The sequence below is a fragment of the Oncorhynchus mykiss genome, chromosome 2 (genome assembly GCF_057628025.1).
Source record: "Oncorhynchus mykiss isolate SJ-2025 chromosome 2, ASM5762802v1, whole genome shotgun sequence".
Lineage (NCBI taxonomy): Eukaryota > Metazoa > Chordata > Actinopteri > Salmoniformes > Salmonidae > Oncorhynchus > Oncorhynchus mykiss.
Window position 1 is genome coordinate 35,036,889 of NC_143023.1, and position 17,807 is coordinate 35,054,695.

The 17,807-nt window shown below is 43.2% G+C and overlaps 1 protein-coding gene across 1 annotated transcript; it reads right to left on the minus strand.

The window, feature by feature from the left end:
- Nucleotides 1-494: 494 nt before the first annotated feature.
- Nucleotides 495-16,866, minus strand: LOC110534885 (dopamine receptor D2.L). Its single transcript, XM_036947154.2, has 7 exons — nucleotides 16,080-16,866; nucleotides 14,685-14,794; nucleotides 13,794-13,930; nucleotides 3,032-3,246; nucleotides 2,775-2,858; nucleotides 2,219-2,582; nucleotides 495-2,050 (listed from the first exon to the last, which is right to left on the minus strand). The coding sequence occupies exons 1-7, from the start codon at nucleotides 16,512-16,514 to the stop codon at nucleotides 1,854-1,856; spliced, it is 1,542 nt and encodes a 513-aa protein (XP_036803049.2). The 5' UTR covers nucleotides 16,515-16,866; the 3' UTR covers nucleotides 495-1,853.
- Nucleotides 16,867-17,807: the final 941 nt, after the last annotated feature.

Below are 17,807 nucleotides of genomic sequence, written 5' to 3' on the forward strand. Positions count from 1 at the left end.
CATTGTCTATCCCAGGCTTGGTCTTTTTCAGATTATTTTCGCCAGACCGCTCCTCTTTTGTCTCTTCTTCTACCCGCACTCCTCCTTCCGTACCCAACCTTGTTCCTTTCCTAATCGATTCATTATCTCACCCCCCATCATCCCTCCCCTCATGAGTTACACCATCTTTCTCTCCTCTGTAGGTAGGTGTGAGCAGTCCTGAACAAGGTAGGCCTATAACAGATCTATGCACTCTTGTCATCGGGGATCATGAAATATGCATGTGAATAATTGTGAGCCAGGGTTAGAGTTTAACTGTACCGCTGAGTCATTCACACGCGCAGATACTCAGTTACAGAGGTGCACAGACACATACACAGTATACTGAATGAAAACAAACATACTTATGTTTTAAACATACAACATACAATCCATTCGTATTTGAAGGGCTTCTCATTTTTATTTGATTTCCTAGGTGGGTTTGCATACAGCATGACAAAAACACATTATTTGTATGGGGCAGTTTGTGTATGTTTATTGATGGGACAGGAGTTATCAATGGGGGGCACGCACAAACGCAGTCAGTGACCTAACCATGACTTACACTGACCGACTATCTCTGTGTGCGTGTGTGTGTGTGAGTCCTGTTTCACATCAGCAGCATTTGTTTGGCCTCTCACGTTACTGTAGCAGACAGTTCGGTGTTGGCAGACAAGCATAGGGAGCATCCATACTGCTTCACCACCAGAGGTGGTAGAGAGCAAATGTATTTAAACAGTTTTGAAAACCAATTAGTCATTCTGTCTATTGTTTGACCAGTACAGCAGGGTTGGGGTCAATTTGAATTGAAGTTAGTCAATTCAGGAAGTGATTTGAATTTAAAATACAAAAACGGCTAGACTTTTGAAATAGCTTCTCCTCAGCTGAATAAGTCGTCATTGAAAATACAACTTTTCTCTTAAGTTATTATTCAATTGTAAAATATCTTTATTTCCAGAATTTACTGACTTCAATTCGACTTGACCCTAACCCACAGCAAACTTGAAATAGACTAGCAACAACATGAGTAGAATATAATTTATTACATGTATCTGTACAATAACAGTAATACAGATATTTACAGCAGAGCTCACATGAACAAACTCTAAACAATATATACATATACTTTATGAACAAACCTTGATTAGTCGCTCATCATATCACCATGGCATCATATCTTCACCAACATCATCATGTTCTTAATATAATACATCTCTTATAGGCTTGTTTACACTGGGACGACACAACAAGACGGCTATTGGAGAAAAATTGCGCTTGATGGTGCAGATTGATTGTGTATCTCCTTAAAAGATTACCTCTGTAATTTAAGTAACGTCATTTACAAACTGTACATAACTGTATCAGAGTAAAAACAGGACAACGTCTGCAGACATTATATGTGAGAGCGGAATCAGAGAGCAATACATTTACTTAGTCATCCTCGTACGTAGTGGGACAGTCTTCTGCCACTGTTTGTGCCCTACCCCTTCAGAATATCTCTCTCCACCCGGTTATGTTTTATATTTACAGAAGTGTACATCTCTTTATAATTCCCAAGACTGTTTTTGATTTGGTATTTCTGTAAATTTGATTCACTTGCTCTTCTGTTTGACCTCTTAAATTATATATTTTTTTTATCTTCTCTGTCACCTCTCTCTACATCCCCCTCTATCTCTCCTTCCATTCCCTTCTTGTCTTTGTTTTCACCCCTCTCTTTCACTTCTTTAATTTCATTTCTAGTCTATTACCTTTTTTTTTTTGCCTCTCTCCACTACTCAAACACTTTTCACACTTGTCCTTCCTCCCACTCTCCCCCCTCCTCTTCTTCCCTGTACTCAGCAGTTTAGGATCTTGATGAAGGCCTTACGGAACTCGATGTTGAAGGTGGTGTAGATGACGGGGTTGACGGCACTGTTGAGGTAGCCCAGCCAGGTGACAGCACTGTACAGGGAGGGGGAGATACAGCAGCTGGCACAGTGGGCCTTCAGCACGTGGGTCAGGAAGAAGGGTAGCCAGCAGATGATGAACACACCTTATGGAGGAGTGAGGAGAATTAAAGGGTGACGACTTAATGACGACTTATTCAGTCTCAATTCACTCTCTGCCCCTTCCCTTCAGATCATCAAACATTGAAGGGCCTAGGGGAAGGGGGAAGGAGTGAATTGGGACTGCCCTCATTGTCTCCTCCTGTTTCTCTCACCTAGCACGATAGCCAGCATCTGGGTCGCCTTCCTCTCCTTCTGCTGCGACAGAGTCCCTTTCACCCTCTCCTTCGCCATCGCTCCCTTCTCCCTGTCTGCATTTCGCTCCCTCCATCGCTCGCGGCCACTCACGCCGTCCTCGAAGGTGGCACGGCGGGGTACGAGGGCAGAGCGTGGTGCCACCGAAGGGGACAGGGCCAGGAAGGGCGCGGGCGCCACCGAGATAGAAAGAGAGACCTTGGTGGCTCGTCCGGAGGCGGGAGGGGGGTGAGGTGGGGGGAGGCTCTGGTCTAACTGGGACAGGAAACCACGCCCCACAGGTTCCTCATCCAGGGGGTGCACCACTGCCTCCTTCACTAAGGTCTAATAGTGAGGGGGGGGACAGGAAGAAAAGATGGGAAGGGAGAGACAAATGGAGACAGAGAAACAGCGAGAGATGTAGAGATATGTACTGTAGTTCAAATCTATGGCTCATGTTATAGGAGATTTCGGAATCCAACTTTATGGTCACAGTAGTTCCCCTGTGCAGTGGCTCACAGTGTTTCAGCGACTTACCACTTTCTTGCGTTGGGGGGCGCTGGTGGGGGGCCTCATGATCAGAGTGCACAGCTTCACATCCTCAGGGTGGGTACACTTATTCTGATAGAATGAAGGGAGAGAAATGAATGAGGGATAGAAAGTCAAAGATGCTTGCTTTTGGACCTACTGTCTTCTAAAATCAAGCTTTATTGGTTGGCAGTTTTATGGGGTTAATTGATTGATGACTGGCTGATTAGTTGATTGATTGATAGATTGATTGACTAGTCATGAACCTTCCTGTGCCTGTGGCCCTCCCCCGTCTTGCCTCCTCCCTGTGGGTGCAGGCCGTGTCTGCGGGGCACGGTGCGTCGGCCCCGCCTCCGCAGCACCACACAGATTTGGGCGTACACCAGCAGGGTCACGATGAACGGAACGTAGAAGGAGGCCACGGATGAGTAGACCACGAAGGACGGATCAGCGAAGGCACACTTGGTCTCCTCCCGACTGGCTGATGGAGTGAAGGGGATGAGAAGAGGTGGATAGAAACACAGAGATGTTGTTTGGGAGTGGTGACAGGTGGGAGGAGGTGTATGTTAAGGCAAGAGAGAAGTTTTCCTCTACAGTTCAGGTCAGATCGACATATTTAACCGCGTTGACATCTTTGGCTAAGTCCACTCTGTAATGGTGTGGCAACCAAGTAAATGCCTGGTTTAGCTCCAGAGAAGACAGGTACATAAGCATTTGACATTTGCTTTTCCTCTCCATATTCAAGCTGGATGCAACATTTGAAAGGCATTTAAAATCTGCTTCTTATAAGGCCAGGCTACGGCCTATAGCACAACACACTACAGTCTAGTTGAATCCTTTCAACATTATACAGCCGCTAGCAAATGACTATATGCTGCACACTGTAAGATAGCCTTTTTGTTGAATTGGACGTTTAGGTGGTAGGTCCAATCCAATAAACTCAAGCTTCCCCATATACAGTATAACCATAGCCTTTCTATAGGACACATGATGACCCTGAACGCCACATCATCTCTTGTTTTCCCAGCAACGTGTTCAAAGTCTAGAGGCGCTCTCAAAAGGTGACTGAATGTTAACATGTGGATTAAAGGCGCTGCATGGTCAATCCGACATCTGCAGTGGACGTAGAGCATTTACTGCGATATGGCCTCTACAGATGTCAGGGCATTTATGCTTCTTGCGCTTTGCCGAGCAGCACAGAGCTGTTGTGAAGGACGCTGTCAAGAAAGTGAGTTTGTGTTTATACAAGAACTCTCGCCCTCAGGGACAGTCGACCAATCATGTCAATGTGGAGCTATATGGAGCCCTTCGAATTGTTACGAAATTTGAGAGGCACATAGACATGCGGAACAGAGCTTGATTTGGCCTCTGCGTGCCTCCAGATGCTCCACAATTGCGTCACACCCTCCCTACGAAGCCTCCGACCACATTTTTCAGATCAAGCATAAAATGGCTTTGTGTTGGCCACTCCAGCTAGAGTGGTTGTTGCCATCCAGTTGCATCAAGCTGTGCAGCCTTTGCATACGAAAGCAGTACTCTCTTCAGCCCCATCCTCAAGGTAGGAGCTTATGTTCCAAACCTCAGTTTGCTTGTTTTCGCACGAGCTACCGCTCCGACGAGACGACACAAACATTTTTCAAAACAAAATACCATCTTGAGCGAAACGTGATGATGGGCACGTCCTCCGACTTAAAATGACATCACCGGTAAACATTCTGTATCGTGGATGTGGACCGACAGGCCAATCAATGAGTCCCTCTTTCATTGAAACGTGTTGACTGATTAAAGCATACAGAGCTGAAAGCTGTTAGTTAGCAGTAGTGTGTGTGTGTGTGTGTGTGTGTGTGTGTATGGTGTTCTTAGTGATTGCAGTTACTGCAAATCAAATCACATTTGTCACATGCACCGAATAGAACATGTGTAGACTTTACCGTGAAATGCTTAGTTACAAGCCCTTAACCAACAATGCAGTTCAATAAATAGCTGCGCATCATGACTAAACAGATGTAACCCTATCTAACTAATTATTCATTTTTTGTCTCTCACCAACTGGCGATACCCAGATATCCAGTAGGGCTGCAATCTTCCAGGCTCACAACAGATGGACTGGAAGACTGCAATGATTATTTTACACAGCTAATAACAAAAGGAGTGTGGGTTTATTCACGTGCGTCTTCCCGTGCCATGTTCATGTCTCTCCTAGACCGAATGAGTAAAGGAGACTAGTGCACTTGCGATTCCATTGAATAGATTCATTGGAGTGGATGTGGTTCTGGATTTTCTGGAACTCGATGAGGGATCCACTCGTCGACCTCCTTTAAGCTGCTGCTCAGTGCTCAGTGACTCTGTTTAAGGAGGGGTGGGACAGGGGCAAAAATAACGTTTCTGTAGCCTCGGCCTAGAGTCATTGACCGCATTCAAAGTTTTCTGGATATTAGCTCATATCCCGCTTAAGGTCTTATTCCGGATAAGCTGTTTACATGCACCTTTGATATCCCGCCCATGAGTATCCCTGTATCCATGAATAAACAGAATGTTCATCATTTAATTATATGGGTTAAATGGAATAGTATCTGAAATATGGACACTGATGAACAATGGCGCCGGAGGGGATGACTGCCGTTTTACGGGCTCCTAACCAATCGTGTTGTTCTTTGCAACATATTTTGTAAATAATGTTTTTGCTACCGTTTCTTATGACAGAAAATAGGTTCTGGATATCAGAACAGGGATAATAATTAATGGGTGACACAAAGGGTATACTGTTGCTCCCAGACCAGGCCCAAATCCCTGTAATTCGCATGAAGACAGAGATACAGGAGGCACAGATCCGGGTGCCTTGTGAGAATTCGTCGGCGAGTGAGTAACCCCACCTTTACATCCGTTCTATTGGCCAATGAGCAATCACTAGAGAATAAACTGGATGAGCTTCGTTCGAGACCATTCTACCAACAAAACACTACCATTAAAACTATAATATCTTATGTTTCACCGAGTCGTGGCTGAACGACGACACGGATAATATACAGTTGGCTGGGTTTTCCGGGCATCGGCAAGACAGAACAGTTACCTCCGGTAGGACGAGGGGTGGTGGTGTGTGTCTATTTTTCAATAGCAGCTGGTCCGCAATGTCTAATATTAAGGAAGTCTTGAGGTATTGCTCGCCTGAGGTAGAGTACCTCAAGATAAGCTGTAGACCACACTACCTACCAAGAGAGTTTATCTATATTTTTCATCGCTGTCTATTTACCACCACAAACCGATGCTGGCACTGAGACAGCACTCAAAGAGCTGTATAAGGCCATAGGCAAACAAGAAAATGCTCATCCAGAAACGGCACTCCTAGTGGCCGGGGACTTTAATGCAAGAAAACATAACCATTGTGTTGTCTTAAGGCTCAAAAATGACCCGCCACTATGTTTAACAGCAGAGAAAACCGCCTAAATTATATTTTTTCAACTTGAAATTTGATTACTTCCTAAAGTGACACCAACATTAGAAAAAGTGAAACATCGCCTTTGATAATATTTTCATGAAAGCTGTACACCACCAGGGTACAAAGATGGTCTTAGGGTTATTTTTGACCCGGCAGTTATACAATTATTTACACCACAACCACCCCCCCCCTTCTCATCAAAGTTTGCCTTCATCCCCACCACCACTCTAGTTTCTTACCACCCAAAGAGGAACAAGAAAGTGGTCCCCCTGAGCACACTGCACAAAAAGGCTGCGATCAGTGATCATGAGGACAGGAAGCCAGCCATCATCCTGGTCTACCACCACAACAAAGGAGGCGTGGACTAGCTGGACAAGGTGATTGGAATTTACAGCTGCAGGAGGATGACTGCCCGCTGGCCATCTTCCATTTTTTTAATTGAACCTTTATTTAACCAGGAAAAGCCCATCGAGACGCAGTGTCTCCTTTTCAAGGTTAGACCTGGCCAAGAAGGCAGCAACAATTTTTTGTATTTTATTTTACCTTTATTTAACTCGGCAAGTCAGTTAAGAACAAATTCTTATTTTCAAAGATTGCCTTGGAAAAGTCGGTTAACTGCCTTGTTCAGGGGCAGAACGACAGATTTTCACCTTGTCAGCTCAGGGATTCAATCTTGCAACCTTTCGGTTACTAACCCAACGCTCTAACCACTAGGGTACCTGCCGCCCCAATCAATACATTACATAATTAAAACATACAACGATACAACATGATCCAGTCTCCCATCAATATTTTTAACTAATTCAGTGGCACTAGCATATCTAGATGAAGCATGGATTGTAGATTATTCCATGCGTCTGGTGCACAAGCAGAGAAGGCAGTCTTGCCTAATACTGTGAATGTCCTGGGGGACTAAGTAGCAACCACCTAGCAGACCGGGTATGGTAACTGCTGGTGCTGAAGGAGACCAGACTACAAAGGAAGAGGGAGTTTACCCAAAAGGGTTTAGTTGATGAACACATACTTACATATGCACAGAAAGTTACATTTGTGAGGTCCAACCTACCATTTGGTGCAATGGTGGGTGAGTGACTTGGCATTTGTAATAAAGCGCAAGGATGCATGATAACAGAGTCCAGTCTCTGTAAGACGGAGGTGGTTGCATGCATATATAAACAAGTCACCATAATCAATTACAGAGAGAAAAGTGGCCTGAACAAGCTTCTTTATAGCCATAAGTGGGAAGCAAGCCTTATTACAAAAATAAAAACCCAATTTCAATTTAAGCTTTGTCACAAGATTATCCACATGAACTTTAAAGGACAACTTGTCATCCAACCAAACACCTAGGTATTTGTAGGATGACACTTTTTCAACGGATAAGCCACCAGATGTGACAATGCTAACGTTCTCTGGAAGACTTCTAGCTTTGGTATAGGTCTTGAATTTTGTTTTTTGTACATTCAAGACCAGTTTGAGACCATAGAGGCCTGCAGTGACTGAAAAACAGTCTGGAGCTCTTCAACAGCCTGAACCAGAGAAGGAGCACATGAATATATAACGGTATCATCTGCATATAGATGTAACTATGCTGGTTGCATCTCATTTACCAAATATTTTATTAAAATTCAGCTGTGCCATCAGAGTCCCTGGGTTCGCGCCCATGCTCTGTCGTAACCGGCCGCTACCGGGAGGTCCGTGGGGCGACACACAATTGGCCTAGCCTCGTCCGGGTAAGGGAGGGCTTGGTCGGTAGGGATGTCCTTGTCTCATCGCGCACCAGCGACTCCTGTGGCGGGCTGGGCGCAGTGTGCGCTAACCAAGGTAGCCAGGTGCACGGTGTTTCCTCCGACGCATTGGTGCGGCTCGCTTCCGGGTTGGAGGCGCGCTGTGTTAAGAAGCAGTGCGGCTTGGTTGGGTTGTGTATCGGAGGACGCATGACTTTCAACCTTTGTCTCTCCCGAGCCCGTACGGGAGTTGTAACAATGAGACAAGATAGTAGCTACTACAACAATTGGATACCACGAAATTGGGGAGAAAAAGGGGTAAAATACAACAAAAAAAGACAGACAGAGTCTAGCTAGATAGAGTCTAGCTAACAATTCATGGTCAACTGAATCAAATGCCTTTAATAAATCCAAACAGAGCAGAGATAGGACCATAGTTATTAGCATCTGAGGGATCTCCACCCTTTAGCAGTGGGAGGACATAAGCTGATTTCCAAATGTTGGGTATGGAATTGGTCAAGAGACTCAAGTTGAAAATGTGAGCCACAGGTTCAGTAATAATAGCAGCTGCTGTCTTTAAGAGGTAGGGGTCCAGGTCGTCTGGACCTGCAGACTTTTTAGTGTCTACTGCCTTTATAGACCTCAGTATAAGAAGCAGGCTCAAAGTTAAAATGGTTCACATGAGGGCCCATATCATAGTTGACTGTAACAGAGCTTATATTAGAGGCCTGGGCCCCACCATTATCAAAAACTGAACCAGCAGATATGACGTACTTGTTAAAAAACCCTACAATATCGTCTTTATCCTTCACTTCATTAGAATCCATCATCCATAACATAATTGATGTGTCCTCATACAATGCCTTTGTGATATGTAACAAGATCAACCCTACCTGGATGCCTGATAAGAGGAACAAGAGGATGGTGTTCCTGGAGCAGCTGGGAAAGGCACTTGTTAACCCACACATTCAAAGAAGGGAGCACCTTCCCCGCACAGCAGCCTCTGCAGCGCTTGTGAAAGCTGTTCAAGGGGCTGAATCTTGTCCTGATCCACCTGAGGCTGCAGCTGGGGCAGGCAAGAGGAGGAGATGCCACGTCTACCCCCCAAAGAAGGACTGTAAAACAAATACTAATGTGCTGTACATGTGAGAAATATATCTGCAAAGTCCATGCGCACATGCACTTGCATACTGTCCTACATGTGCTAATTAGAGTGGATTGATTAATCACGTTTTTGTTTTGTATCTATTATCTTATTTTATTCTTATTTATTATTGTTGTTTATACACCTTGTGGGTGGGGGCAATGGACTAGTATTTTGTAGTTGGATTCCTCATTGTACAGTATAAGAATATATCACTAAGTTCAAGACTGTTATTGCTACCCTTCAATAAAAGGCATTCAAAACTACTTTCTACACATTTCTGCTACTTCCGTAGGCTATACAAGTGCTCTCTTGCTAAAAAAAATGTATGTTTACACATATGCAGTACCTTTAGCAATAAACAATAATAAAATTCCTCTACTTTAGTAAAGAAAACAATTATGACAGGTGTGTTGTAATAAAAACGAGTGGTGTCCACTGATTAAATGCAGTCTTTCTGCATTGTGAAGAGGGAAAACCCAGATATTCAAAGTTTGATGAATGACAGGTTGTTTCTTCATGCAAAATAGATTTGGGGTTTAAAATCCAATTAAGCTGCTTATTTTAGGGGTAAAGTGAAGGCAAGTCATTTTTTACCCTTAGGACAAGGGGGTATACCGAATGTTAAGCTTACACAAGGGAAAAAAAACTCCACATTTACTCCACACATAGAGATGCGTACAAAGCTCTCTCTCACCCTCCATTGGGCAAATCTGACCATAATTATATCCTCCTGATGCTCCTGGATGCTACGCTGCAGGACTGTTTTGCTAGCACAGACTGGAATATGTTCCGGGATTCATCCAAAGAAAAAGATGGAGTATACTACCTCAGTCACCAGCTTCATCAATAACTGCATTGACGAGTCATCCCCACAGTGACCGTACGTACATTATCCAACCAGAAGCCATGGATTACAGGCAACATCCGCACCAAGCTAAAGGCGAGAGTTGCCGCCTTCAAAGCGCGGGACACTAATCCGGACGCTATGCCCTCAGAAGACCCATCAAACAGGCAATGCATCAATAGAGGACTAAGATTGAATCCTATTACACCAGCTCTTACGCTTGTCGGATGTGGCAGGGCTTGCGGACTACAAAGGGAAACCCAGCCGAGAGCTGCCCAGTGACTAGAGCCTACCAGACGGGCTAAATGCCTTTTATGCTTGAGTCGAGGCAAGCAACACTGTAGCATGCATGAGAGCACCCCTAAATAGCTGATGTAAGATCTTTAAACAGGCCACAGCATTCACAAGGGTACGGGGCCAGACGGATTACCAGGACGTGTACTCCGAGCATGTGCTGATCAACTGGCAAGTGTCTTCACTGGCATTTTCAAACTCTCCCTGACCGAGTCTGTAAAACCTACATGTTTGAAGCAGACCACCATAGTCCCTGTGCCCAAAAACACAAAGGTAACCTACCTAAAATGACTACTGTCCCATAGCATTCACGTCGGTAGCCATAAAATGCTTTGAAAGGCTGGTCATGGCTCACATCAACACCATCATCCCGGAAACCCTAGATCCATCAACAATTTGCATACCACCCCAACAGATGCACAGATGACACAATCTCAATTGCACTCCACACTGGCCTTTTCCATCTGGACAAAATGAACACCTATGTGAGAATGCTGTTCATTGACTACAGCTCAGTGTTCAACACCATAGTGCCCACAAAGATCATAGCTAAGCTAAGTACCCTGGGACTAAAAACCTTCCTCTGCAACTGGATCCTGGACTTCCTGACGGGCCGCAGCCAGGTGGTAAGGGTAAGCAACAACACATCTGCCATGCTGATCCTCAGGTGGTTGGTGCTTAGTTCCCTCCTGTACTCCCTGTTCACCCATGACGGTGTGGCCATGCACGATTCCAACACCATCGTTAAGTCATTAACATTGAGACAGCCCATAGGGACAAAAGGAGATGATCATGGACTACAGGAAAACGAGGGCCGAACACGCCCCCATTCAGCACCAAAAAACTATCATGGACTAAACACACCAAGACAGCCGTGAAGAGGGCACGACAACTCCTTTTCCAACTCAAGAGACTGAAAAGATTTGGCTTGAGTCCCCAGATCCTCAAAGTTCTACAGCTGCACCAGAGAGCATCCTACAGAGAGCTGGTTGCATCAACGCCTGGTATGGCAACTGCTCGGCATCCAACCGTAAGGTGCTACCGAAGGTAGGGCGTACGGCCCAGTACATCACTGGGGCCAAGCTTCTTGCCATTCAGGACCTCTATACTAGGCGGTGTCAGAGGAAGGCCAAAAAAATGGTCACAGACTCCAGTCACCCAAGTCATAGACTGTTCTCTCTGCTATCGCACGACAAGCAGCACCAGAGCACCAAGTTTTGGTCCAAAAGGCTAATTAACAGCTTCTTCCCAGAAGCCAAAAGACTGCTGAACAATGAATCAAATGGCCACCCGGACTATTTGCATTGACACCACCCCTCTTTGCTTTTACACTGCTGTTACTCGCTGTTTATTATCTATGCATAGTCACTTTACCCCTACCTTCAGCACATTTACAAATTACCTCAATTACCTTAACCAGTTAGAGCTCTAGGGGCGCTATTTCATTTTTGGATAAAAAACGTTCCCGTTTTAAGCGCGATATTTTGTCACGAAAAGATGCTCGACTATGCATATTCTTGACAGTTTTGGAAAGAAAACACTCTGAAGTTTCAGAATCTGCAAAGATTTTGTCTGTAAGTGCCCCAGAACTCATTCTACAGGCGAAACCAAGATGATGCATCACCCAGGAATTAGCAGAATTTCTGAAGCTCTGTTTTCCATTCTCTCCTTATATGGCTGTGATTGCGCAACGAATGAGCCTACACTTTCTGTCGTTCGCCCAAGGTCTTAGCAGCATTGTGACGTATTTGTAGGCATATCATTGGAAGATTGACCATAAGAGACTACATTTTCCAAGTGTCCGCCTGGTGTCCTGCGTCGAATTCGGTGCGCAATTGCCAGCTGCTTCTACTTTACCATTTGATTCAGGGGAGAAAGCATGTGTCCAAGAACAATGTATCAATGAAGAGATATGTGAAAAACACCTTGATGATTGATTCTAAACAACGTTTGCCATGTTTCCAGTCGATATTATGGAGTTAATTTGGAAAAAAGTTTGCGTTTTGAGGACTGAATTTATGGATTTATTTTGGTAGCCAAATGTGATGTATAAAACGGAGCTATTTCTAATACACAAGGAATCTTTTTGGAAAAACTGAGCATCTGCTATCTAACTGAGAGTATCCTCATTGAAAACATCAGAAGTTCTTCAAAGGTAAATGATTTTATTTGAAGGCTTTTATGTTTTTGTTAATGTTGCGTGCTGGATGCTAACGCTAATGCTAACGCTAAATGCTAACGCGAAATGCTAACTCTAGCTAGCTACTTTTACACAAATTATTGTTTTCCTATGGTTGAGAAGCATATTTTGAAAATCTGAGATGACAGTGTTGTTTACAAAAGGCTAAGCTTGAGAGATGGCATATTTATTTCATTTCATTTGCGATTTTCATAAATAGTTAACGTTGTGTTATGCTAATGAGCTTGCTGATAGATTTACACAATCCTGGATACAGGGGTTTTTTCATAGCTAAACGTGACGCAGAAAACGGAGCGATTTGTCCTAAACAAATAATCTTTCAGGAAAAACTGAACATTTGCTATCTGAGAGTCTCCTCATTGAAAACATCTGAAGTTCTTCAAAGGTAAATGATTTTTTTGAATGCTTTTCTGTTTTTTTGTGTAAATGTTGCCAGCTGAATGCTAATGCTAAATGCTACGTTAGCCATCAATACTGTTACACAAATGCTTGTTTTGCAATGGTTGAGAAGCATATTTTGAAAATCTGAGATGACAGTGTTGTTAACAAAATGCTAAGCTTGAGAGCTAGCATATTTATTTCATTTAATTTGCGATTTTCATGAATAGTTAACGTTGCGTTATGGTAATGAGCTTGAGTCTGTATTCACGAACCCGGATCCGGGATGGGGAGATCAGAAAGGTTAACTAACCTGTATGCACATTGACTCGGTACCGGTATCCCCTGTATATAGCCTTATCATTGTTATTGTATTGTGTTACTTTTTTTACTTTAGTTTATTTTGTAAATATTTTCTGAACTCTATTTTCTTAAAACTGCATGGTTGGTTAAGGGCTTGTAAGTAAGCATTTCACGCATGTGACAAATACAATTTGCATTGAATGTAGGCCTATGACCACTCACATGTAGCGTAATATCATATTAACTCCTGCATAATTATGCATTTCTTTAATTGAAATTATACAAATGTAACATTTTGACTCAGGAAAAGGAGTGGAGAAAGATTTCTTTAACCATCATATGCGAATACGCGTGTAATGTGTAATCTTTGATTACTTAGATTACTAATGCATTCATTCTATCGATGTAAGACATTGTTCTGGTGAGCATTACTTTATTTAGATCTTCTGGGGCATATCAGCATATCCCAGGCATCTTATCCGGGTTTCTCATTACCTGGATACAAGCTTTTTCGGGTTGTTGTAAACGGAATATGACGTTTTTATGAGTCAACTCAAAAACAGAATACTTGAGTATCCCGAATAATAATGGGTTATTGGTGTGCATGTAAATGTGGTCACTGAGAAAGAGGGGGGAGGGGGATAAAGAGACAGCGAGTGAGACAGAGAAAAGGAGAGAAAGACAGAAACAGAGAGAGACCTGTGTTGTTGAGTCCAAACAGCAGAGGGCAGGAGATGGCGAAGGAGAGGAACCACACGACAGCAATCATCAGAGCCACCCTCCTCCTGGAGCTGTATCTGGTGTTATACAGCATGGGCATCGCCACCGCCGTGTACCTGCACACGCATGCTATATTTAGAGCTAACACCTACACACACAAACCACACATGCACATGAACACCTTGTCCACCACCGCCCACACGGCGTTAAGTTGCATTGTCAGTTCCTCTCATTCACCAGGCAAACACAAACAAAAGCTGTCCAAGTCAGTTTCACAGTGCAGCAGCGTGACAAACCAATCTAAGTGTCCTCCATAGAAAGCCTGGTGTGAGGAGAGGAGACTGTCATCCCTCCACAGAGTTGGTGGTCAGGGACAGACACAAACAAAGAACAGTACCCACACTAATCCCTGAGATATGGCTTCACATTTAGAGGGATTCAGTCTACAAAAGGACAAAAAAGGCTACAAGTATTGAGGCTGCTGAAATTGTCAATTTCTTTCAACGGTTTTAAAAGGGTATGGGTTTGGTTGGACAAAATAAGCTCATGTTAAGAAGATAATGAGACTTGAGAAGTGATTGAGGCTACCCGAAAAGATGGAAATGGTGTCCTGATTTTTGATTTTTCTTTATGGGAAAGCAACAATAACAAGCATTAAAAAATAAATTTCCCATCAGGAGACATTACCATCACCTTAAAATAAATGTTTTGCTGCAAGGGCACTATGAAATCAATCCACATTTTGGAGAGAGTGTGAGAGGAGAGTGATGAGGGGAGAGTGAGAAAGAGCAAGACAGACAGACATATAGACAGAGATACTGTATATAGAGAGATAGAGATACTGTAGATAGATAAAGAAAGTGTGAGTACCTGTCGATGCTGATGGCACAGAGGTTGAGGATGCTGGCAGTACACATCATGACGTCCAGGGTCAGGAGGATGTCACAGTGGATGAGACTGAAGCGCCACTCCCCTACCACCTAGGAAGGGACACATACAGTATTAGTGCACTAGATAGGGAATAGGTGCCATTTGGGATGCAGTTATGCTTATGAATAATAGACTGGAGGAAAGGAGAACAAAGACAGATTCAGAGATTCAGATCAACAAGAAACTGTTGATGGGAAGAAACTGTTGATGGGAACCAACTGTAGATTCTGTTATTGATCATGCTACCTTGACATGAAAACCTATTAGGGATAGGTGTTCAGCTAGCGGAAAAATTCTTAAAAACATACAAGTGTTATACATCGGCTTAAAGATACATTTCTTGTTAATCCAACCACAGTGTCAGATTTCAAAAATACTTTATGGCGAAAGCATACCATGCGATTATCTGAGGACAGCCCCCAGAACACAAAACATTACAAACAGTAACCAGCCAAGTAGAGGAGTAACAAAAGTCAGAAATAGCGATAAAATTAATCACTTACCTTTGATGATCTTCATATGGTTGCACTCACAAGACTCCATGTTACACAATAAATGTTTGTTTTGTTCAATAAAGTCCCTCTTTATGTCCAAAAAACTCAGTTTTGTTGGTGCGTTTTGTTCAGTAGTCTATTGGCACAAAGCACGGTCACAGCAGGCAGACAAATTCAAGAAGTACCATAAAAGTTTGTAGAAACATGTCAAACGATGTTTATTATCAATCCTCAGGTTGTGTTTGTCATAAATAATGAATCATATTTCAACTGGACAATATCTTCGTCAATAGAAAAGAAAAAACAAGAATGCGCGCTCCCGGTCACACGCAGCAAACATCTCTGGAAATTTCCACTGTCCACACATTGAAAGTGGTGTTTCTCCCTCCTTGTTTTCATTGTGTTTCTCCCTCAAAAACAAAAAGCCTGAAACAATGCCTAAAGACTGGCCACATGCAGAGGAAGCCATAGGGATCGTGAAGTCTTTGTATGGTGGATAGGCTTTCAATGGAAAAACAGCCATAGCATTTCCTGGATGGATTTTTCTCAGGTTTTCACCTGAGGAAACTTAACAGTTTTGGAAGCTTTAGAGTGTGTTCTATCCAATACTACCATGCATATGCATATCCTATCTTCTGGGCCTGAGTAACAGGCAGTTTACATAAGGCACCTTATTCATCCAAACTACTCAATAGGGTAACCGAGGGGGCTTTTGAAACACCTACGAATGAACTAGTGTAGAGAGACTAGGAGGTAAAGACATGGACGAGACAGACAAATGTGAGAGAAAAACACTGGCTGCCAGATGGATAGAAACATGTACGAACCCACACACACCCACCTCCAGGTAGACGCCCCAGGGCATGACCAGGGTGGCCAACAGCAGGTCAGACACAGCCAGGGAGACGATGAGGTAGTTGGTGGTGGTCTGGAGGGCGCGCTCTCGCGACACCGCCACACAAACTAGCATGTTTCCAAACATCACGCAGAAGATAAGCAGCACCAGCAGCACAGCGTAGAAGTTATAGGGAGGGGAGGAGGGCGATGGAGAGCTGGAGCAGTTGGACAGAGAGGAGGAGGAAGTGGAGAGGGAGAAGGCGAAGGAAGAGGAAGGGTTGGAGGTGAGGGAGATGGACGGTGTGAGGGAGGGGGGGTATGAAGGAGAGAGGGAGGAGAAGCCTGTCTCCTCTGTCTCATTGGGGAAAGTAGTCATCATGCTCCTCTGGACAGTGTGTCTGGAAGAGTCTGGAAAAGTAACAAGAGAGACTAATAACATCAAGAGTTATAACTCACAAATTCACACACAAAGCTCTACAACTCTGTACCTTGTATTTACACAACACATACAGTAGATTTATGTACAATTGTCAACTATCTCAGCTCAATGCAGATTTGAGTTATACTGTACATCCTGTAAGGGAAGTGATTAGTTGGTGCGGTGCTGATAGCTCAATAGATTGGAGCATTGCGCTTTCAATATCAGTTGTGGATTTGATTCCCACATGGGCCAAACATATCAAATGTCTTTGTTGTTACTAGGCATCAGTCGCTTTGGATATAAGCATCTACCATATGTTTCTACTTTACGTGAATTACAGTGGGATTCTGCATTCGACTGGCAGTTTTATTCCCCCTTAAGCCCATTGCTCTAACTAACCACAGCACCTCCACCATCCAATGTTTCAGATTGGCTTTGAGATACATAATTAAAAGGGAGAGATCTAAAGCTCCCTCCCTGACCCTCTAAATTACCCTACATACCTACACCAGCCTACATATAGTGCAATCTGAAAGTATTCAGACCTCTTGAATTTTTCCACATTTTGTTACATTACAGCCTTATTCTAAAATGGATCCCACAGACTCGTCTTCTGTAGGAGACAGGAGAATGACAACATATTATTACATCAGAAGAACTTAACCTACATCAGACGCATACCATCTTACTAACCTATATCAGGTCATAACTTAGTCTATACTACGCTGAATAAGCACATGTACAGTGCATTCGATAAGTATTGAGACTTATTGACTTTTTCCCCACATTTCGTTACATTACAGCCTTATTCTAAAATATATTACATCGTTTTCCCCCCTTCATCAATCTACACACAATGCCCCATAATGGCAAAGCAAAAAAAGGTTATTTGAAATTTGAGCAAATGTATGAATACGATAAAAAGGAAATATCAAATGTACATACAGTACCAGTCAAAGGTTTAGACACACCTACTCATTCCAGTGTTGTTTTTCTTTCTTTTTACTATTTTCTACATTGTAGAATAATAGTGACGACATCAAAACCATGAAATAACACATATAACATAACACACAATAACACCTTTGTTACTCATGTAGTAATCAAAAAAGTGTTAAACAAATGAAAATATATTTTATATTTGAGATTCTTCAAATTAGCCACCCTTTGCCTTGATGACAGCATTGCACACTCCTGGCATTCTCTAAAAGATATTCATGAGATAGTCACCTGGAATGCATTTCAATTAACAGCTGTGCCTTGTTAATAAGTTAATAAGTTGTGGAATTTCTTTCCTTCTTAATGCGTTTG